Here is a 23,663-nt window from a genome sequence, read left to right on the forward strand (position 1 = left end):
TTGCACTCTCTTCTCTCCTTCGTGTATTCCTCTCTCTCTCTCTCTCTCTCTCTTTCTCTTTCGCCCCGGCAATGTTTAGAAGAACCATAGAAACCAATCGATTGATTCGATCAAATGTTCGTCGGCCACGGCGATTGTCATTGAAGAACACAATAGGCCCTTTTTCCTCTCCCCTACCCACACTCTGCCCAACTCTTTTTTTTTTCTTTCCTCCCTTCGCGATCCATCGAACTGGCTGCGGACCAGCTGGGCTTCTGGGGGTGAGTTCCACGGGATAAAAGAGCCGAATTCGAAAGAGCGAGTCCCGGCGAGTCCAGCGCGACTTTTCGTCCTTTCCGATTGGCCGTCAAACACACTCTCGCTTGAATATTTTAAAGACTACTGGGGCCGGCCCGCCATTCCAGCGGGCAACCTACAATCGTTCATCATCAAACCAGCGATCTCTTTGACGTTTTTGTAGAATCGCGAGAATCGATGGCGCCGATCTCCGCCCTTCGAGAGTCCCGTTATCGATATCAGACTTTAACCGATGGACGACTCTGCGATCGTAACAATGAATTTTTCTTTTTGACACCGAGTGAACGTAAACGTGACGCACGAATAATTATTGCGATAAAAATAAATTGAAATAAAATCTTTACGTATACACATTAGTTTCCGTGTACAATTTTTCAATAAGATAAAATAAAAAAAAAAAAAAAAAAAAAAAAAACAGGAAATTGTAATTTTAGCTTTTCGTAGCATTAAAAAAATACAAAAGCTGCATTTTACACAAAATGTGTTTTTAAAGTGTTTCGCGCTCAACAATTCATATGTGTAGAGATAGATGTAAAATATACAACCGGGGAACACATAGAATTATATCGACAAGCGAAATAATCGTGATAGGAGGTGGATATTTATCGACAGTGTCCACTCGTCGATGACGGTAATTTTAGCGGTGACATAATCTGCTTGATACGCTATATTTGCGCGTTACATCGGCCGGTATCTACATAAATACACCCTGCGGACATGTGGCGTCCATATATATATATTTGAGCCCCAGGTTAACAAGGATATCTACCGGCTAAAGAAAATACGATTAATCGAAATTGCAGTTGCACTTCTGTTTACAAAGAGCAAAGAAGCCACAAGCGCAATTTCTATTATTAACATTTCAACCAATCAAACAAAGTTTGTAATGACGGCGTAAATTTTATTGGTGGATTATTTAATAAAGTCCACAGAGAGTAAACTTTGATAAAGCTCCGGATTGATTTAAAAGTCGTTACAGATCTATTTCCAACGAAAGGAAAGTATAGGAAATACGCGAGTGAGAAACTGATGTCGAAAAACGTATATCAGATAATCAAGTTTATCTCTTCGAGCAAGAAATAATAGGAAGATACGGAAAGGAGAAGCGACAGAATCCTTTTGAGGACCGTTCTCGAGTGCGCAATTTGTGCGAAAACTTTCTTTTCGCGTATTCGATCACGCGACTCGCGATTATAGTATAGCGAACAATTTATTGACAACAAACAGAAAACTCACAAATTGCGTTTTCATGGCGCAAATAATATTAATTTCTCGAAGAAAGTTTTTAAAAAAATGTTCAAAAACTTGATAAAGCAATTTCTAATTAACATTTAAAATGCATAATATATTCAAACTTATTTTCATACTTATAAATTTAAATATTTCCCTTTTCCTACACTGCTCTGACATTTTTATATTTAGTTTAATCAAAGAAAATTTCTTCACAAATATGCCTAATTCTATTTAATAATGAAAATTAAATAATTATTTGAGAAAATATATGATTAAAAAATTTGGAGACTATATTATTCCAAGCATTTTAAAAAATTCTTATCCAGAAAACAATCGATCATATTTCGAATCTTGAATTTGATATTTAACAAAGTATTTAATAAACTATTTAATTAACACTGCTCTGACATTTTTATATTTAGTTTAATTAAAGAAAATTTCTTCACAAATATGCCTAATTCTATTTAATAATGAAAATTAAATGATTATTTGAGAAAATATATGATTAAAAAATTTGGAGACTATATTATTCCAAGCATTTTAAAAAATTCTTATCCAGAAAACAATCGATCATATTTCGAATCTCGAATTCGATATTTAATAAAGTACAAAATTCATCCTCGATGTTATAAAATGAGTAAACTAAATACGACATATATCACTACACTACAAGATTCCACGGTGGAAACTGAGTCCACTACTTGAGTGTTAGCAATGAGCTGCCAATAGGCGGACCTCGCGCGAACGAAACCCGGCCGCGAATCAATCGACATCCATCTCAATTATGCGCGTCATACGCGCAAACAGCCACGCATTCGGCGCGCACATATGCTCCCGCGTTATATCGTGTGTGCGTGCCTCGCCGACAATTCCAAGCCGGCCGAGAGACCCGACCAGGACAATGCATCCCGACCAGAATAATTCACCGCGGCCATTATAGGCCGCGGCAGGACAAGGGCTTTATTATTGACTTACGACTAATAGTCACGCTGTGGATTACGTATGCGTATACGAGCGAATAGTGTGTGTGTGTGTGTGTACGCAGCGCACACACACACACACATACGCACGATCGATGTGTACGCACGTCACCGATCTATTGCTCATTTGCCGGGGGTATGCTGATTGAACGAGCCGATCAGTGAGACCTATGAGCCCGCGATATCTTGCTTCCCGACTCCCGTGGAAATTCGACTATCCCGCGAAAATAAATCGCCAGTCAAATTTTGGCTCCCCTAACAGCGCACGTATCCCGAAGACGTTCACAGAACATCCTGAGAATGTTCGATCGTTCTCTGGATATCCTAAGACTGTCTTTCGGATATGGCGTGCTATTAGGGGAACATTAGAAATATATTTGAATTAATGCGAGATTTTGATCTGCATCAATACTTTTTTAATACTGCGTAAACGTTAACGTTACGGATCGTTATAATAATGATGAAATCGAGCTAAAATTCACTCTCCTCTCACGGAGATATTCTGTATCGGCGAATAAGCATGACCAGCGTGGGGCTCGTCACTGGCGTCCTCGAGCAAATGCATGGTAATCTATAAACCAATCATACGGCCTCGTGATCGAGGTATCCTGCCCTCACATTCTGCTCTCAGCTGCCGCGTCTGCGCTCCTTGGCCCGTTCTCTGTCCGGCCAGATATCCGTCGTATCCTCTCGAATGACGTATTTCCATATTACAGCGGGATTAATTTGCACTGTAGCGCGACCGGGTGTTAAGCAAAGCTGATGAAGTTTGACAGGTGTCAGCCGAACGGGCAGCGGGAAGACGAGCGAGTCATAGTCATTGCGCCTCGTTGCACCTCATCGTTGCATCTACAGAGACGCTGCTCGCTCCGTGATAGACTGTGCTTTATTTCCGTCGTAGCGGAGTAAACTTGGTTCTGACGTGTATCGAATAACGATGTATGAAATTGAAGTTTGCGGTACAATAACAAAACAATCTCTCGCGAACGAAATGTTTCAGATGTATTTCGCATCTGTTCAGTCTCGGAAACTCTTCAATCTTCAAATAGTTGATATTTATGATATGAACAAAAATTTAATTAATTCTCTAGATCTCTTTAATTTCGACAACTAAATCCCAAATTCGATTATAAAATGCTAAAGAGAATGTCGCATAATTTCACAGAAAGCAATAAATTTAATAGATGATAATAGTCTTCGGAGCAAAGCGAGAAACCGATTTTCGATTGAAGTTTGCGGTACAATAACAAAACAATCTCTCGCGAACGAAATGTTTCAGATGTATTTCGCATCTGTTCAGTCTCGGAAACTCTTCAATCTTCAAATAGTTGATATTTATGATGAACAAAAATTTAATTAATTCTCTAGATCTCTTTAATTTCGACAACTAAATCCCAAATTCGATTATAAAATGCTAAAGAGAATGTCGCATAATTTCACAGAAAGCAATAAATTTAATAGATGATAATAGTCTTCGGAGCAAAGCGAGAAACCGATTTTCGATTGAAGTTTGCGGTACAATAACAAAACAATCTCTCGCGAACGAAATGTTTCAGATGTATTTCGCATCTTTTCAGTCTCGGAAACTCTTTAATCTTCAAATAGTTGATATTTATGATGAACAAAAATTTAATTAATTCTCTAGATCTCTTTAATTTCGACAACTAAATCCCAAATTCGATTATAAAATGCTAAAGAGAATGTCGCATAATTTCACAGAAAGCAATAAATTTAATAGATGATAATAGTCTTCGGAGCAAAGCGAGAAACCGATTTTCGATTGAAGTTTGCGGTACAATAACAAAACAATCTCTCGCGAACGAAATGTTTCAGATGTATTTCGCATCTGTTCAGTCTCGGAAACTCTTCAATCTTCAAATAGTTGATATTTATGATATGAACAAAAATTTAATTAATTCTCTAGATCTCTTTAATTTCGACAACTAAATCCCAAATTCGATTATAAAATGCTAAAGAGAATGTCGCTATAATTTCACAGAAAGCAATAAATTTAATAGATGATAATAGTCTTCGGAGCAAAGCGAGAAACCGATTTTCGATTGAAGTTTGCGGTACAATAACAAAACAATCTCTCGCGAACGAAATGTTTCAGATGTATTTCGCATCTTTTCAGTCTCGGAAACTCTTTCAATCTTCAAATAGTTGATATTTATGATGAACAAAAATTTAATTAATTCTCTAGATCTCTTTAATTTCGACAACTAAATCCCAAATTCGATTATAAAATGCTAAAGAGAATGTCGCATAATTTCACAGAAAGCAATAAATTTAATAGATGATAATAGTCTTCGGAGCAAAGCGAGAAACCGATTTTCGATTGAAGTTTGCGGTACAATAACAAAACAATCTCTCGCGAACGAAATGTTTCAGATGTATTTCGCATCTGTTCAGTCTCGGAAACTCTTCAATCTTCAAATAGTTGATATTTATGATATGAACAAAAATTTAATTAATTCTCTAGATCTCTTTAATTTCGACAACTAAATCCCAAATTCGATTATAAAATGCTAAAGAGAATGTCGCATAATTTCACAGAAAGCAATAAATTTAATAGATGATAATAGTCTTCGGAGCAAAGCGAGAAACCGATTTTCGATTGAAGTTTGCGGTACAATAACAAAACAATCTCTCGCGAACAAAATGTTTCAGATGTATTTCGCATCTTTTTAGTCTCGGAAACTCTTCAATCTTCAAATAGTTGATATTTATGATGAACAAAAATTTAATTAATTCTCTAGATCTCTTTAATTTCGACAACTAAATCCCAAATTCGATTATAAAATGCTAAAGAGAATGTCGCATAATTTCACAGAAAGCAATAAATTTAATAGATGATAATAGTCTTCGGAGCAAAGCGAGAAACCGATTTTCGATTGAAGTTTGCGGTACAATAACAAAACAATCTCTCGCGAACGAAATGTTTCAGATGTATTTCGCATCTGTTCAGTCTCGGAAACTCTTCAAATAGTTGATATTTATGATATGAACAAAAATTTAATTAATTCTCTAGATCTCTTTAATTTCGACAACTAAATCCCAAATTCGATTATAAAATGCTAAAAAGAATGTCGCATAATTTCACAGAAAGCAATAAATTTAATAGATGATAATAGTCTTCGGAGCAAAGCGAGAAACCGATTTTCGATTGAAGTTTGCGGTACAATAACAAAACAATCTCTCGCGAACGAAATGTTTCAGACGTATTTCGCATCTGTTCAGTCTCGGAAACTCTTCAATCTTCAAATAGTTGATATTTATGATATGAACAAAAATTTTATTAATTCTCTAGATCTCTTTAATTTCGACAATTAAATCCCAAATTCGATTATAAAATGCTAAAGAGAATGTCGCATAATTTCACAGAAAGCAATAAATTTAATAGATGATAATAGTCTTCGGAGCAAAACGAGAAACCCATTTTCGATTGAAGTTTGCGGTACAATAACAAAACAATCTCTCGCGAACAAAATGTTTCAGATGTATTTCGCATCTTTTAGTCTCGGAAACTCTTCAATCTTCAAATAGTTGATATTTATGATGAACAAAAATTTAATTAATTCTCTAGATCTCTTTAATTTCGACAACTAAATCCCAAATTCGATTATAAAATGCTAAAGAGAATGTCGCATAATTTCACAGAAAGCAATAAATTTAATAGATGATAATAGTCTTCGGAGCAAAGAGAGCGAGAAACCGATTTTTCGAGCAATCGAATATCGATAGGACAACGAAAAAAAAATCGACGGACAGAGAGAGAGATGCGATAGAGGTCTCACAGTTTTCGATTTTGCATCGCTCAGGCAGGTACCGGGATTTCGCGAATGCTTTTTTGATCTGGCAAGCCACTCCCACCCACGCAGGGGTTAGAGGCCGACACGATGAGGGTAGGGGGCGAATTCGGGGAAGGGGATGGGGGAGAGGGACAACGGCACTCGTTCGCTCCCCAGGCACCAATGACGCCAATCTCCCGTGTAAATCGCGACATATTTCACGACATCGCGCGGCGGAAGGGCGCTCGTGCGCGAGCCGGCTCTGTCACCCTTTCTCACCCTCTGTTCACCCATCCCTGCCTCTTCCTCTCTAACACTACAGCGCACCATTCTGCGGATCCGTCGGAGGTGGATGAAAAGTTTTCCCCGAGTTGTTATCCCCGGAGTTATCGCGCCACGCGCCGACGACGAGTTGAAAATTCCACGATGTAAAATGCGATCGCAGCTCTTCGAGCTGATGCGGACCGCCGGGTTTCGTTTGTTTGCGCAGCCGGCTTCCTTCGAATTTATCGGCCACCATTTCGCAGACTGCCGCGAGAATCCGTGAATATCGAGAACATTTTTATGCCCATGGCTTCGTATATTATTAGCTCATTATTAGGGATTACACACTTTTAATACTCTAATACCTTGCCGCAGCAAAATTGAGCAACTGTCCAGCAGACTCGATGAAAGAAATTCCCGACTTTTTTCAGATTTTCCAAGACTAGACATTAATTTTTTTCCTCACTTTTTAGTATTATTTTTTCTAAATATATAATTTGTGTATATCTATATAATGAATCAATTAAATGTTAAATCATGAAATCCGTGAGATATTTTCGTCAACAATGAAAAGATTCGGAAAAAAACCAAAAATTTAATCAATTATACAATCTGCACTATGTACGATAATCGAAAAACATGTCACTATAAACTATTTAAGTTTATATTTATTGAATAAAAAATTTCAAATTATTAAGACAAATGTAGAATATGAAAAAATCCAGATAAATAGTAAAATTTCCTCACTTTTTTAACTGACAATTCCAGATTTATCAAATTCCCTGACAATGCTCGATTTTCCAAATTTCCCTGACCGCTATAGACACCCTGAAAAAGTTTATTGCGTAAACTAATTGTCTCTCTTTACCAAATCAAATCCTGATGCGGTTTTATCGCAAAGGCAAATAATAAATTATCAAAGCTTCATCCGATTTTATATCGTAATAATTATTGATTCGCAGTTATTAATCACGGTGTCATTAATCATGAATCATCGACTAATGAGAAACACATTGAGCCTTCGCAAGGTTAACTTAGTGTTTATACGTCTCGATTGCCGGCGGAAATTTGTTATAAACGAATAAGTTAAAATGAATCACGATATGTCGAGCGGAAAGCACGTGTATCGCGATGCAATTTTTGGAATTACCGGCTCGTAAATTCCGACGGGAGTATTTCCTGTGCGTGAGCGTGTGTGTTTCGCACATTCTGCGTCTCCCATCCTCTCGTACCTTGCCTACGATTACTAACCACTCGTGCCTCGTCGCACCATCGCGTATACGAGGGCGAAAAGCATTCCCTCAGGGCTGTTTGTTTTTGACACGGTTTTCATCGAATAGCGTCGTCGCGATAGATGTTTCGATGCACGCTACCTACAACTATATTCTTGCGCTTATAAAAAAAAATGTGTTACTATTTCGCGAATATTGTGATAATTTCATGTTTTCATTTCACCGCATAGAACCTCCCAAATTTATCTTTTATTTTCTATTCTAATTTTAATTTTTTCGTTCACTCGGAATTTATTAAATTACTTATTGACGAAGAGATTTTTAATATATTAAAAAGTTGCCATTTCTGATGAAGCATTATATGGGGAAAAAAATCACAGCCACGAACGGAACGCGAGAAAGAACTCGCCGTGATTGTCAAAAATCGACATACGTGATTGGCACGATTGTTAAAAGTCCGATGACACTGACAATGGATGATCTAGCATTGCCGCGATAAAAATGCTGATCGCGTCTTTTTTTTTTTTTTTTTTTTTTTTTTTACAATTGATAACAAAATTCTGTTCAGCACGTTTTTCCCATTTTAACGTTCATGATCGCGCCGAAGAAGAAGATTACGTGACTCGGGTTTGTTATTGCGCGAGTTGAACGGTCCGAACAAACAAGCGATGATATAATTACCTGCTGCCCGAAAAAGCCCGCTGCTTAATAGCGCATATATTTGATTTTCGTCGAACGAGTAGTCTGGAAAAACGCATTTCGTACATTTCGCATATTAAAATGCTAACGAAATCAAACCTGAAATTTGGAAGGGGATGATCGGAGCTTGCGCGTGCAATGTAAAATTCAAATTTAATAATTCGCGCATTTTCCATATCGTAAGCAAATGTCAAATTCTGAGATGTCATTGCACTTTCTCGGTATTGCGTGTCTTAACGAGGTTTCGTTGTCTTTCGCCCGCGCGCGTTGTTTCTATAGTTATATTAATATTGATACATCAGCAGCATCGCGCGGAAATTTGCATAAGACCGTCATCATAGTGCATAAACGCGTCGACCAATGAAATGCCCGACGTAAGCCGCTATATTGTACTGCGCGAAGCTTATATACCGGGAGCCTCATTGCTCAGAGACGCTTATACGCTATGCTCTTATGTAAATTTGCCTGCAATAGGCTTTAATTTACAGGCCGCATTAACAAAAGCACAAATAGCAATTCCCCTGCAAAGATATTCAGATGAAGAAGGCGAGCTTTCTTGTCAAAGGAGCTCCGATTCACTGTCTATCTAAATCTTAATTGTTCATAACTTCCAAGTTTTAACATATACCGAAATTAAGCTTCTGAATTAAGATTTAAAAAGAGATAACATTAAGTATTAATTGAAAATTATAGAAAAGTCAATTTAAATTTCAACAAATATTTTATCTACGAATTAATTAGTGTACAAGTCCCGAGAGATCATTTAAAGAGAAAACGACCTACTGGGACGTCCTCTTATCATATCGATAAAAGTGTTTCGCAAAAAATATTGGAAGAGCGAATGAGCCGTGAAAGTAAGTCAACTAATGTCCAGGACAACGTCACCTTGATTCGCCCCGAGACATTGCCGACGAGACATCTGGAAAACTTGCGAATTAAGAGATTCGTCGGCGACGCGAACGGAGGGTAGATCATTCGATTATTTCCAGCCATTAAGAGAGCCCCTTCTTGTCCCACCCCAACGTCACGAGGGTGAAACGTTTCTCGTAGCTTCTTTCCGAACTTTCGACATGAGTTTTACATTTCGCGTCTGGATGAGGAAGGATGAAGAGGCATCGGAATGACGGTGAGGGAGAGAAAGAGAGATGGCGAAATCGAAAAAGCTGGGAGAGAACCGACCTCCTTCGTCGGATTCTTCGGAAGGCGAGGCTGGCACATTCGACCCCTTCGTATATACGAATTGGTATTCCGGTCCGGTGCACCAATATTGCGTTACCGAAACGCGTCGCGCAAACTGAATTTAAACGACTACGAGCGACTGACGACACGATGCCGCTTGTAAGTCACACCGCGGTGCGTGTCTTTTAATTCGCGCCCAGCTCCGAAATAAACATCCCGATGAGATGAGCGCGATTGAGACGTCGCGTTCGCGTCGACCGATTCCTCTCGGATCGGCGAGGGCTGCCGGAATTTATTATAAAAGTCGCAATTTAATTCGACCAAAAACTGGCTATTCGTTTATTGAAAATACGTTTCGATCCACATTGTGGTCCTTTTCAAGTGTTGTTCTTATTCAGCAATTATATTAATTAAAAATAGAAACATGAAAGTTGTCCTGTCATATCGACAATCTGTTAGCTACTGAAACTTTCATGATTCTATTTTTAATAAATTTGATAAAAGGCTGTTAAGAGCAGTAAATATAAAAATTCAAATTATGTTGGACAGAAAGTCATATATAAAAAAAATATTCTTTAATATAATGTTTACTGATAAATTACAATAAAAGGTGACAAAAAAGAATTAAAACATAAGTACTCTTTAAATACAAATATAAAGCGGTATTTCTATTTTTAATTAATGTAATTGCTGAATAAGAACAACACTTGAAAAGGACCACAATGTGGGTCGAAACGTATTTTCAATAAATGAATAGCCAGTTTTTGGTCGAATTAAATTGCATCTTATTATTTGTGAAAATTTTATCACTGGCGATCAACAATTAATTGTGAAGATTTTTTATTATAAAAGGCTCTATGAGCGAGGGGAAAAATGATTTTTCGGGAGCTCAATCAATTATGTGTAAATCAGTGTTACCAGATGTAAAACTGAAATTTCCCCACTCAAGCTTAGAAAGGTCTTTAAAATTTCTTGTTTGAAATTTAAAAATTCTCTACTTATTCCGAAAATTTCTTACCCATTTCAAAATATTTGAAAATAAAGAAAAACAATATTAAAGTATCCATTTTTAACAAATATATTGTATGTATCTATTTAAAAAAACGAATAAGTCAAAAATTTCTCTTAAACAATAGTTAAAAGTTGTAAAAATAAACAAATTTTTATTTTAGAAATTGAGCAAGAATATTTTTTCGCAATAATAATAATAATAAAACTATAAACTATTATCGATAATAAAATATTAATAATAGAATTACATAAATAAATAATTATGAATCAAATTATAGTTATTACCTATCAAATAAGAAAAATAAAAGTAACTTATTATAGATATTATCGCTGATCGACAAGGTGAATTTTTCTCATCCACTTACGTTGTCATCCTCGACTTTCTCTCCCCTATAAATAACGCATGGAAGAATACATACTATATTCGAAAAAAAAAAAAATTCCACGGTAACCTACACAAAGGATCGGCCGAACAATTAACTAATTTTCGTCCAGTTCTATTTCCGGTTACTCTCCGCGTATCAATTCTGCGAATTTCGATTATTAAAAGAACATCAAAGCGGAAGTGAATTGCTATTGTTACTCATTTTTAACCGGCGGAAATCCGAGCGAGAGAGTTAAACAGCATTACGTGCGGGTGTCTGGCCCGAGGGCGGACATCACAGAGAGAGGGTGGCCTCTCGCCGCGCCGGTGAAAATTTTCAAAGGCCCGACATCGATGGGCTCTCGCTCGCGCGCATCAGAAGCGTGGCGGAACCCTTTCCGCAATTTCTCCGCTCGCACGGGCGCGGAATCAAGTGTTTGAGATTATGATGGTAGCTCCGGTCACGTATTTCATTAACCGTCATGCCGACAGTTCGGGGAGTTCAAGGGCGAGATTTCTGGCGACGGAGGGTGCAGGTATCTACGAAATGTATTTGCTTTACGTTACATCCCGAGGGATGATCCCGTTATAATTATGAGTGTCGTTGTTGTCGGCATGGTAAGTATCGGATATAACGTCGTCAATCCTGGCATTAGTTTCGTAGCTTCGTATTTGTTCCTCGAGCGAAAACATCTCTGTCTTTTTATCTTCTATTTATTAGTTGTTTACTATCAACGCTTTGTAGAACAAAAATCAATGGAAAAAATTAAAAAATATATAAATATATATCGCGATTACATATTGATTAATTTTATATATAAAAATGAATTTAATTATTACGTCAACGTGTCAACGTCCAAAAAATAAAAAGAAATAAATAAAAAATATATTACAATTAATTTTATATATAAACATGAATTTATATATTTATTACGTCAACGTGTCGCAAAGGTCAAGGTAAATATGAGGATCCAATTTATGATTAGCGGAGTTCCGTTTAATTGGCGTGTGCGATCACCCGTGTAAATTAACAAGCAATTCTCTCTCGGATAATAAATCCTCTTATCGCGGCGAAAGAAGAAGCGTTTCTCTGTCCGCGAATCAAGAAGTCAATGTAAATCTACGGCGGTATCGGCAGACTCGTTTGCGGCTACACGCTGTGCCGCCCCTTTGAAACGAGCAGCGACAGATTGGTATTACCATATTGGGAAAGGGACTAGACTCCTTATTTCCCTATCCTTTTGCCGTTGCGGGAAAGAAAAAAAACTGTGGAAAGAGAACACTCTCTCTCTCTCCTTCCAGCGTCTCGTTTCTTCTACTTCGATCGTCTTTCCGGTGCGGCTCTCCATCCCCTTTCTTACCTCCTCCCAAACCCCCGATATACTATTCCTTCCCTCGCGCTTTCTTTTTTCACGAGATTCTCGCGTCCCTTTTTCCATCTCGGGCTCATCCGATTCTCGTCCACGAAGATTTCAATCTTGTTTGGCCGAAGCACCGACACGTCCTCATCTTCCTCTCGATTTTCTCCGCAAACTGCGAGAAATCCCTCCCTCCCTCTCTCATAACACACATTTTTCCATCCCTTTCCGTCCTCCCGGTTTTCGCGTTTAAGTGAAAAGAGACAGTCGACCTATAGAGGGATCCTGTATCATCGATCGGCATTTTCGGCGAGAATTGTCGCAAAGCTCGCCTTTTTTTCCTCGCACAACGAACGACTCTTCGATTTTTGCGCCGTCATCTATCTCTCCCTTGATTCTCATTGATAATCTCGAGATTTCGATGTCGAATCCGGTCGACATTTAAAGACCGAGAGTTTTCTCGAAAAGCGGTTTTCCGCTCACGCTAGGCCGAAGCGTTGTTTCGCGGACCAGGAAAAGTCTTTTCCAGTCTATGAATACATTAGGAGCAAACAAAGGGCCGTCTCCCATAATCCCGCGACCCTTTTCCCTCCCTAACCTCATCCCTCACTTTTCACTCCGGAGACGTTACACGCGTTTATTAAATCCGGCCCGCCAACACGCTTTCTTAAGCACTTTACGAGAGCCCGAGCGAGCTCTTCCTCTCGCTGTCCTGCGGAGACTTGACGTTTCGCCTCTTTCCATTCTCTCTCGTCGCGGTATTATTGCGAGGCAGACGCAATTAAAATCGCGTCCATTCAGCTGCCCTAAAGCTTGTACCGGCGTACAAAACGTGAGATTTTATAATTATCGGTACGAATTTTTAGCATGTCTATTGCACGGAGATAACAAATATTTTAATCGATATTTTGTTTATTATTACGATTATATAATGTGCATAAATATAATAATATATGAATTTTAAATCGGCCAATAGAGCCCAAGCGCGAAAAATTAATTCTTCGGAACTGTATCTCTTGGTTTGAAATTACTAAGTTCCATATATAAATTAATATCGAACTTACATATGGAGAAAAATGTGCATAAATATGTTTTTTTTTTTTTTCAGACTGAAATCTGTTCGAGTGCTCTTACGGACGTAATTCACGCGGTCATCAATGGAACGGATGGGTGTCTATTTTGTTTTGGGCACGCTGGATTAGGTAAGTTAAGAGAAGTTTTTTTTTGTAGCGAGACTATATGATGTTTCTTCCTGATCAATTTCATTGTAATATTGGTTTTTACTCCTATTTGTAATTTATTTTTTTTTCTTAACTTATTATCTGAATATAATACCTAGAGCGCATAAACAACATTCTTGCATTTCTCAAGAAAACGTGTAGAAATTATGGAGCTTCTTCAAAATTTAATACATAAAATTCCCCAGAAATAATGCCTGCTTTAAACACTGTTGTGCATGAGTTAAGACAATATCTTGTAAACTTCTTCGTTTTCTATTCAACAAACTGTCTCGTTTCGTATAGACGAAATTTCATTGGCACTATAATGTTAAATAAAACTTGCCAAAACGAGTTTGTGAGAATAATTATGTGAATTATGAATATCTCGCAAATTTTTGTTCTGATGGCTCTTATATCTGTCAAATACAATATATTATTTTTATATCACTTACTTGAGATATTGCGATGTTTTGTCGTGTGTTGGAATTGAAGCTCTGAATTTCATCTAAAACAAAAAAATTCGATTGCCATGTAATGACGCAATCACTACAATGCACATATGTAATATAACAAATTATTATTTCTACATTTTAAAAGTATCAAAATATAAAGAATTATTGAACAGATTTTAAAAATAATTTATATTTATCTCTACAGTAGATAATTGGTTAAATACATTTTTTATTTATAATATAAATATAGAAAATTATAAACTAATTAAGAATTGATAAAAAGAAGTTAAATATGAATTAATAAGCTTGCTTACATAATTTAAAATTTCACGAATTATTTATACGAGATGTTTCATAGTTCGAATATTCTCCTTGAGCCGAGAAATATATTATTCCAGAATATCAACGATATATATATATATATATCCTCTTGAGAGAAATGTCGCGAGGATTCTTTATATATTTTTTTCTCTATTTCTTATTCTTTATTTATTTAGGCATTCCTTTTTCATTTCTTCTCGTTCTGCTGCTGCGAGGAACGCACCGATAGAAGCGCAGAGTTGTTTTACATTTTAAGTAGTGATATCGAGTTTGCATGCAAATGCACGATTATGGAAAGTACACAGAAGGGAGGATGTTCTCGGGTGGTAATGTCGGTACGGAAAAAGAGTGAGAAAAGGGAAGAAAGTGAGGAGAGACGACAATGAGGAACAGTGAGGTGAGACCGGAAGGAATGGCGATAATGTATGCCACTGGGACACACTTTCCCTTTTCGAATCTTAATACAGCACAATCAAAGAGAGAGAGGACCCTTCGCGTCATTGCACATTTCCTGTGCTACGATAACTTTTAGACTAACGAGTTTGAAATATTTTATACCGAATGAAAAGCATCTTGTACAAAGGATATATTTTTAAGTATTAAAATATTATTAATCTCAAATATAATATACTTTTATTCCGATGAAATTATAATTAAATACATGTTTCATATAAAGTTTATAAATAACTATTTCAGAATTGTATATGTACGTGCATGCAAAATTGTTTTTTCTTTTATTTAGATATTTATATCAATTTAGTGTGATTGAAATAATAGTCCTACTGAATCTTTTTTCTTTTTTTTTTTTGATCGAGATTGTGATCGCAAAGAATGTTCATTAAAATATTTTTGATATCGACTATAACTGGAATAAAGTTTTGATAACGCGATAGAGACGTCTACTCTCACAGTCGGTATCAGAACCAATTAAACTTCGTAGAATGATATTTCATGGAATAATATTTCTGCACCGAGTCTCGTTGTATACATTTTTCGCTGGAGAATTTTTTATATTTGATAGACAAGCACGGGTGAAAAGTTGCTATATTTCGATAAATAAAATAATCATAAAATTAAACGCAATACATCGCATTATAAAAAAACCTGAGTTGTCCTCTTATGTAAATTGCTAGATAATTTTATGTGTATATAAATATTTGCTAAAATATAAAAATTACGTTCTCGAAGTCCCGCAAACAAAAAACATTATCTATCCAAAGAGAAACCACATATCTCTAATTAATTTCAGAATCGAATAAGCTTGCAATTTTTTTTTTTTTTCAAGCACGACCTTTAGTCGATTTCCGTCGTTCCTGGACTGATATGGTTTCATAATTCATGTCGCGTTGAGAAATCGTCGACCCTTAATGTCGAAGTTCGCGCGATCGAGCGGGATTTCTTGCGGCGCGAGAAAGGGAAAGTCGATAAAGTCGAAAATAAAAGGAAGCGCGTCGGAGAGATAAGAGAGCCCAACGACCGTAGACAAAGAACCGTGCAAAAAGAAGCCAAACGAATTCACGCAGTCTTCCCTCTCTCTTTCGAAAATACTCGAGGCAAGTCCGCGAGCAAAACTGCTTTTGATCATCTCTACGAACGTTTTTCTCTCTCTTCTTCTTTTCTCCTCGCTCTCCTTCCTTCTCTCACCCCTTTCTAGATCCCGATTCTCTCCTAACTCCTTACGTCATCATCCTCCGAAGGTGAAAAGGAAGACGAGAAAGGGGAACCGCGATCGCGGTTAGAATAGGGATAAGAAAAGCAGGATGCAAACTAGGGGGAAAAGCCAGATTTGCATGAATCTGCTGAGACAAGAAAAGGAAGGAACTCGCGCCAGAATCGAGGCCCTTCAACCAGACCGGGGCTATTTAAAATAGTGTCCAGAACATAGTGCCTTTTATTTCACACGCACGATGTGCATGCGTCGGTGCAACCAACTGCATTTCGCCCGCATACGCATCTGTCATTCGCGGTCTAAAAAATCGCTGGAAAAAGAGCGTAAAGAGGAGCTACGAGGGAAGAAAGACACGGCAGAGGATAAGCTGAAAGGAAGGAGAACGATGAAAGAGAGAAAAAAACGAGAGAAAGGAAGAAAGAGACAGTTTTGCGCTTTCAAAGCAACGGGACCTGTTTCTTGCGAAGGGACAGAGAGATAGAAGAGAGCTGTAGCGTATATATATATATATATGTATAATATATAGATATAGTAACGACAATGGGCCCGTTTGTACTTTGTAGCGCGTTCCTAATTACCCCCGCGCGGCGGACACCTCGTCGAATCCTTTGAGATCGCGGAAGGACCGTGAAAGTGGATTATGCAACAACGAGGGGAAGAAGCACGCGTGCTTGATGCACCGAGACTTCCCGTCCCCTTTCTCAAAAACGGTGCCTTTGACAATGATAACCTTGGTAAGCGATTCAGTCAAAGGAACCACGCGCCTCTCTCTCTCTGGTTCTTCTGTTTTACGCAACCGCGGAAGGATTTATTCAGTTCTTGCTAATTTCGCGTATGAAGCGACACACATACATATATTATGTGCACATGCATATATTTCAGCTCTTTTATTTATAATAAATTCATTTTTAATCGTAATACTTCAATTTCTTCATACAAATTTTGCTTTCGAAAGAATTGCTTTCTTATTCTTCAAAGAAATAAGATATAGAAGAAATGCGAAAATTATATAAATTAGATTATGCACGTGCATATATATTAAATCTTTTTTATTTATAATAAATTAATTAATTATATCGAAAATCGTAATACTAAAATTTTTTGTATTACACGTGCAGGCAAAGTGGCACTTTGTGTGCGTGTTTTCTGTGCGGAAAGCGGCCGATTTCCCACGCCGCCATCTAGCGCCTTCCTCGTGACCAATTGTCAACTTTCCGCACTTGATACACAATATACTATTCATGCAAATTTTGCTATCGAAAAAAAATGGCTTCCTCATTTCTTAAAAGACATAAGATATAGAAGGACGGCGAAAATGATATAAATGATAAAATTCTAATAAATATGCAATTTTGGTACGATCTAATATTGACCTTAATATTTCTCTCGCATAACAAGACACTCGTGTGGAATTTTAATTACCACTCTCATTTCGTTTCAAAAGTATCCCTACGAAGAGAGCGTGTCATACCGATCGTCTGAGAATGCAGCGGCTTTCTCCGGCTTTTTCTGCCTCATCGTCAGCGAGGCCGCGAATCTCGCGGCGGCATAGCGCGAATTCTTGCGGAATTTTTGCGGTTCGACCGTTCGAAATCTTTTCCCCGAAGGAGAATCGGCCATTGGGAAAAGTTCTCAAGATGCGGTCTCCCTCACCGATGAGATGGCCCCGACCCTCTCTTTCGCCTTTCGTGCTTCTAATTAAATAACAACATAATTCACCGTCCTACATTAAGACAATTAAATAACGTTTAAGATTCAACGGCGGCTGCTGCTTTTCCATTATTCCGCCGTTGCCCACGGGGCCTCCCTTTACGCCTTTCGCTTCAACCTCTCGTCCTTCCGTATCGTAATCCCACCACCCTGCCATAAGTCGTCTCCGCTTTCGTCGGACTGTTTTATGATTTTAATAAGAGCTCTTTTATTTCACTGTCAATAGAAGAGCGTTTGAGCTCCGACTTCCAATTTCGCAGGAAACTTTCGCGCCGAAAAGTTTCGCAAACTTATGCGCCGTTATCGCAATTCGTGCTGAAATCGCCATTAAATATGAACAACCGGGGCATTTCTCCGCGACGAATTAGGTATTCCATTTGTTGCCGGTAATAAATTAATTTCAATTTTTTTTTTTTGTTGCGTTCCTTGGATTCTAGCAGCGAGATGCGAAATATAATCGATCGGTCGTCTACTTCGGCATAAATCCTCGGTTGTCATTCTAGCCGTTACATTGTCGTTCACTAAATAGTAAACAAATTAAGCGGCTCGCTCGGACCCGACCGCAAATCTGGCATCGCAATTATTGCACCCAGCCGGCTCTCGCACGCCAGCCATGTACATAAACGGGATTTTCGAACTCGTCCATGTGAATTGATTCGTCGCGACACGCGAGGGGGAAAATCGCGATTATGCCAATCAACAATGAAGCTTGTCCACATATCGGTCTCACCGTCGGCACCGGTTACGGGCGTTAATACGATCCCTACGGCAATAAATCCGTCAGTCTGGCAAGAATCATTCAAAATATTAACTTTAACCCGTCATCGTTTCTCTCGAAAAAACTCAAGTCCTATCATGACATTTTATCTCGAAGTGTATTTTCTCTAAGTATAAATTTTAATTAGAAATTATACGAACAATTAATTTTTTTAAAATATTCAGAAATTACATATGTGTATTAATTTATTATCCACTTGTATTGTTTATTCTATAAAATTTACGTATACAAAATTTAAATATTTTCTCGATTGATTTTAATTAGAAATTATATGAGCAATTAATTTTTAAAAAATATTCAGAAATTACATATGTGTATTAATTGTAACTAATTTATTATCCATTTATATTGTTTATTCTATAAAACTGGCGTATATAAAATTTAAATATTTTCTGATACACACACACACACACACACATATATATATATATATATATATATACGAGATATATAATACAATATACATATTGGAAAATATTTAAATGGCACACGTGAATTTCATAGAATAAACAGTATAAGCGGACAGTAAACTAGTTATAATTAATTCAAATTGCGGTGTGAATAATTTTCATCCACGCCATTTGCATTTACATTGCGCGCTTAAAACGCTGAACATTTCTGCTCTCTCTCTCTCTCTATGATGTAATCCCGCGTTTACATTGCCCTGTAATCAGCAAGCATTCTCTCGCAACGTTTAACACAACTTATTCTTTGCTCTCGTTTAGGCAAGTCTCACACCATGTTGGGAACTCCGGAAGCTGGTCACACGCTGGGCGCAATTCCTTGTGCAATTGCATGGCTCTTCCGCGGAATTTCTGAGCAACGACAGAGAACAGGCGCTAGATTTAGCGTCAGGGTCAGCTGCGTAGAACTGACCACCGGTCAGCAACAACTGAGAGACCTGCTTGCGGCGCACGCGAACGGTAAGTAATCTTCCAATTAGTCGCGAAGTATCCTCGCGTGAAAAAGCACAAACTTTTTCTTCACATTTCTCCGTTTCTAATTAACGTTATACACTTAGCGCCAATCTACTACAAATGGTATGTTATTCCCTAGGAGTGAATTACGAACAAATTGCTTTTACCGCTTGAAAGAGAATTAGAAAAGAATTTCGATTCGCGATATGTAGAAAATTCTTCGGAAATAAATTAATTAAATTTTATTATCATTAATATACTAGACATGTATAAAAATTATATAAATACTTATTCATTATCATTGGATTTTTTTGTTTGGTTAAATCGCATAATGATTTGATTTAAAGAGTCGAAGAAATTAATTATTTGCCTAAAACCATCCTTCTTTTTAAGACGCGGGATGGGAGAGTCTCTTTCACAAACAGAACCTAATCTGCTCTAACATTTCGGGAACTATCTCGAGCGTTTTCGCTTTCCCGCGAGAGAGGGTTCGGCGTTTCCCGCAATTAATTCGATGTTTCGAACAATGCGGCTGGATATAATCGTTTAGATTAATTAATGCCGTGGAAGGGTGGCAACGGTAGGCGAATTGTATGTCGTCGTACCGACGTTGTATTACATCCGGTACACGTATAATACTTGCGCGGTAACTCTACTGATTTTCAGATCATGGTTTCTAATCGCATCTAGGCTCACGACGATCTTCATGTAATCAGGATTAATACATTGTCGCGACAAATATATAATTATTGATTTACATCTTTGTCTCGACTCTCAAAATGTTTCAGGCAAATTCTGATTGCATGTACACACACACACACACATATTAAAAATTTTATGCAAATTAGTCTACTAAAAAATATAATGGATATTGTATACCTAAGATTATGCGCACAAAAAAAATTATATTTTATATATTATGCTAGTACTTTTTGATAACGCAATCTACGAGACGATACTGTAGGACGAATATTCCTTTATCTTATTCTCTGGAGGATTGTCAAAAGAACGACCGAGATCATCCCTACGAATATAGGAACATTTTATGGACATGATCGAGTTTAAAGACAAAGCACGGCCGGACTACATCGCATATCCGCGGAATTCTGCACGGAAATTGCAAAAGCCTGCACGTTCCATTTGCCTGATACGTGCACTCATTCGACTTGATCTCCGAAAACCAGTCGCGAGGACAATACTCTCGAACGTCGAAATTGTCCTTCTTCGACCGAAAATGATGCGTGGAGAATTTCGCGGTAATATTTCGAAAGTAGAATATGAGAACTCGGGCATTGGCCGCAATTTGATTTCGTCTTCACGGACGACCAAGTGGACGACTTGGTCCGTAAAATTGAGGGACAGGATTATTTCCTCCTTCTATTTTATGTTGACTGCTGTCCCTTTCCCCTTCAACAACTCACTTCTCTATTACTCTTGTTATCTGGTCCTTTTGTGTCATCTCGAAGAATCATCAAGGACTCGCTGGACTAATAAAGAGTCGCGCGTCTTTGGAGAGGGTGGATTGCTATAGTGCACTTGTGGGAATGATCGTCCTGGAGATTGTCCTGAAAATTAACGGGGTTGTTGCGCTCTAGCGTCCTCTCGCTTGCTCCAGAAATGGAATACATAAATTCGAGCAATATTTCTCTGATGTCGCGGACATTACACGAGTTATGATCTAATTTAATGAACCGAACGTATTATTAAAATAAATGTGCGTAATTAGGCATAAACTTCCATTTCTTCTTCTTCTTCTTCTTTCTTTTGACGTACTTCGATCTAATAAAAATTAGAAAATGTCAAAGAAACAAAATAAAATTGTTTTCAAGTTTATAAATATTAATCGATATATTTGTGAATTCATCATTGATTATATTTGCAACTAAAATTTTCATGGATTTTAAAACTGTAAATTCAGAAAGCCACAGCTTCGAACATGCACGCTAAAATCTAATTTTCTACCACGTCGCGAGGCACTCCTGGGGATTTTGCATTTACGAAAATTAAGACGTTTATTAGTATAAATTACCGAATTTTCCTTGAATACGTGCGATGTGCGCATTTTAAGTAAAACTCGCATTGAACGAGTCACTTGAATACTGGCTTAACGATCGCGCCAAACAGCCTTTCCTCGCCTTTCCTCTCAGCTATGCGGACTAATTAAAATGCGATGGAATTAATTTTTCAGCTTATTAAATAATTAACTCGTGTCTATAGAGAACTATCTTGACTTCGTAAATATATCCTTCTCATCTTCGCTTACATCTCTTCCTTTTCTTCTCTCTTTCTTCTTCCGCATCTTATTTCAACCGAAGCTCAGTGGCGTAACGAATTTTTAGAGGGTCTACTAGCAATGAAATTTACAAGCTCTTCAACTATGCATCTTAAGTAAAGAATTATGTTGTTTTTCAAATCTTCGAGTTTATATACCCTATTTTAAATAATAATATAATAATATATTCCTTAAAAATTAAAATAAAAAATATATGCACACACAAATAATACAGTTCTCTTTCACTCTTTTTTTTATGTGTATCCTTATTTTTTTTACTTTTATTTTACCTTATCTTTCTTCATCCAGTTTATCCGTCTTTTTTCCTTTCTCATTTCTTTCTTCACTGTACCTTTCTCTACCTCTTTTCAGTCTGCAAGGACATTAGTTATGCCACTGCCTGCTGCAACCAGCGCGTTTTGCGCTCGAGATTTAAGTCGAGTATAGCAGCACCCTCCAAGAGTTCGCGTTTTCCCCAGGAAACTTGATAATCCCGCCCGGTAATTATTTAAAGTTTTCGACGTCTGGATCTTACGCGAGTACCTCTGACGAGAGGGGAGAGAGTGTCTCCGAACGAAGGTTTACCTTTGTTATTTCTAACTGTATGCAATGGAATATTTAATTAACAGCCTAATGCAATAATTGAGGCAACTTGCGGTGGAATATTTAATACTTAATCGAGCTTAAAACCAGAATAGGCTACTTCTTCTGCCACCGGCTGTTAATAAATGAATGCATTCATAAGTGAGTAACTTGGTTCCCTATCGATTTACATATATATTTTGGCTGTTACGTTCATATATATTGTCTAAATAGAGCCTTCAATATAATTTAAATATGCATGCTCATCATCATTAATATTAAAAATTTCAGAGCTCTTTTTACCATTAACACACATATAAATTATTAATGTGTAAATGTCGAGTTGCTCAAATTGTTACTAAAAGCGTATTCACTAGTTTATTATATTTAATATATATTTCTATTAAATTTTGGACTGTTATAAAAAAAAAAAAGAAAATCATGCACACAAAAATCATTGTACGCGATTATTATGCAGAGAGAATATCCTCTTTCAAAGAACATTTATAAATCACTGAAGTTCCATCAACACATCTCTAATTATTTAATAACGTAATTATTTCGTGATATTCGGCAGTTATATGCAATAGAACCAAATATTTACAACATTGTAGAAGATATAATACACATATCAATAAATATGTATCGATTGACAATGAATAATGCTACATAAGCACTAGGAAAAAACCGGCAATATTCATCCGCGTAAATATATTATAACTCGATATTAATCCGCGTGACGCCTACATAAAAAACGATTTTCCCTCATACAGCGGCAAAATAATTCCAAATATGTTTGCTTCGTATATACATATATGTGAGCTGTTGATCGGAATAAATCGTTCCCGAGTAGGGAGACAGGGCGAATCAGAGAGTTATCTTTTAAATAATTTATCATTATATTAAAATATGCGATTGCACCAAAGTATCAATGATTTCATATATCGATAACAGTCTTATCCAAAAGTATAATTCACTTCTTACAATCTGCAATAAATCAACTTGGGACTTCAAAATAAAAATGAGCAATAAAAATAAATTATTGTATTACACACATAGTTAATATTTTTTTCACACAATATTTCTAATATGTTTATTTTATATGCTATTAATGATATTGTTATTAATAGTATGCTTTTTAATTTGCGTAAAAATATTAATTTTAATTTAATTTGTGACTTAATATTAAAAATGATGAATATTAACTTGTTAAAGAAATACTCTTACTCTCTTTTTATCGAGATTTTTTCCCATGAAAACGCGGCCAATATTATACATCGTTTATTTGAAAATTGAAAGAGATGGACTTTGAATCACCTTATCCCCGTGTGGTG

General features: G+C 36.9%; 1 protein-coding gene across 4 annotated transcripts in view; it reads left to right on the top strand.

Moving 5' to 3' along the window:
- LOC114944055 (uncharacterized) overlaps positions 1-23,663 on the top strand; it is a 319,822-nt gene that overhangs the window by 279,899 nt on the left and 16,260 nt on the right. For all 4 annotated transcript variants that reach the window (XM_085482350.1, XM_085482351.1, XM_085482352.1 and 1 more), the window contains exons 8-9: positions 13,517-13,610; positions 19,284-19,481. In XM_085482350.1, the coding sequence (XP_085338476.1) occupies positions 13,517-13,610; positions 19,284-19,481 (292 nt within the window). The remainder of the gene's footprint in view (positions 1-13,516; positions 13,611-19,283; positions 19,482-23,663) is intronic.

This window comes from Nylanderia fulva, unplaced genomic scaffold (genome assembly GCF_048542155.1).
Source record: "Nylanderia fulva isolate GAGA-0341 unplaced genomic scaffold, ASM4854215v1 Scaffold20, whole genome shotgun sequence".
In the NCBI taxonomy this organism is placed as follows: Eukaryota; Metazoa; Arthropoda; class Insecta; order Hymenoptera; family Formicidae; genus Nylanderia; species Nylanderia fulva.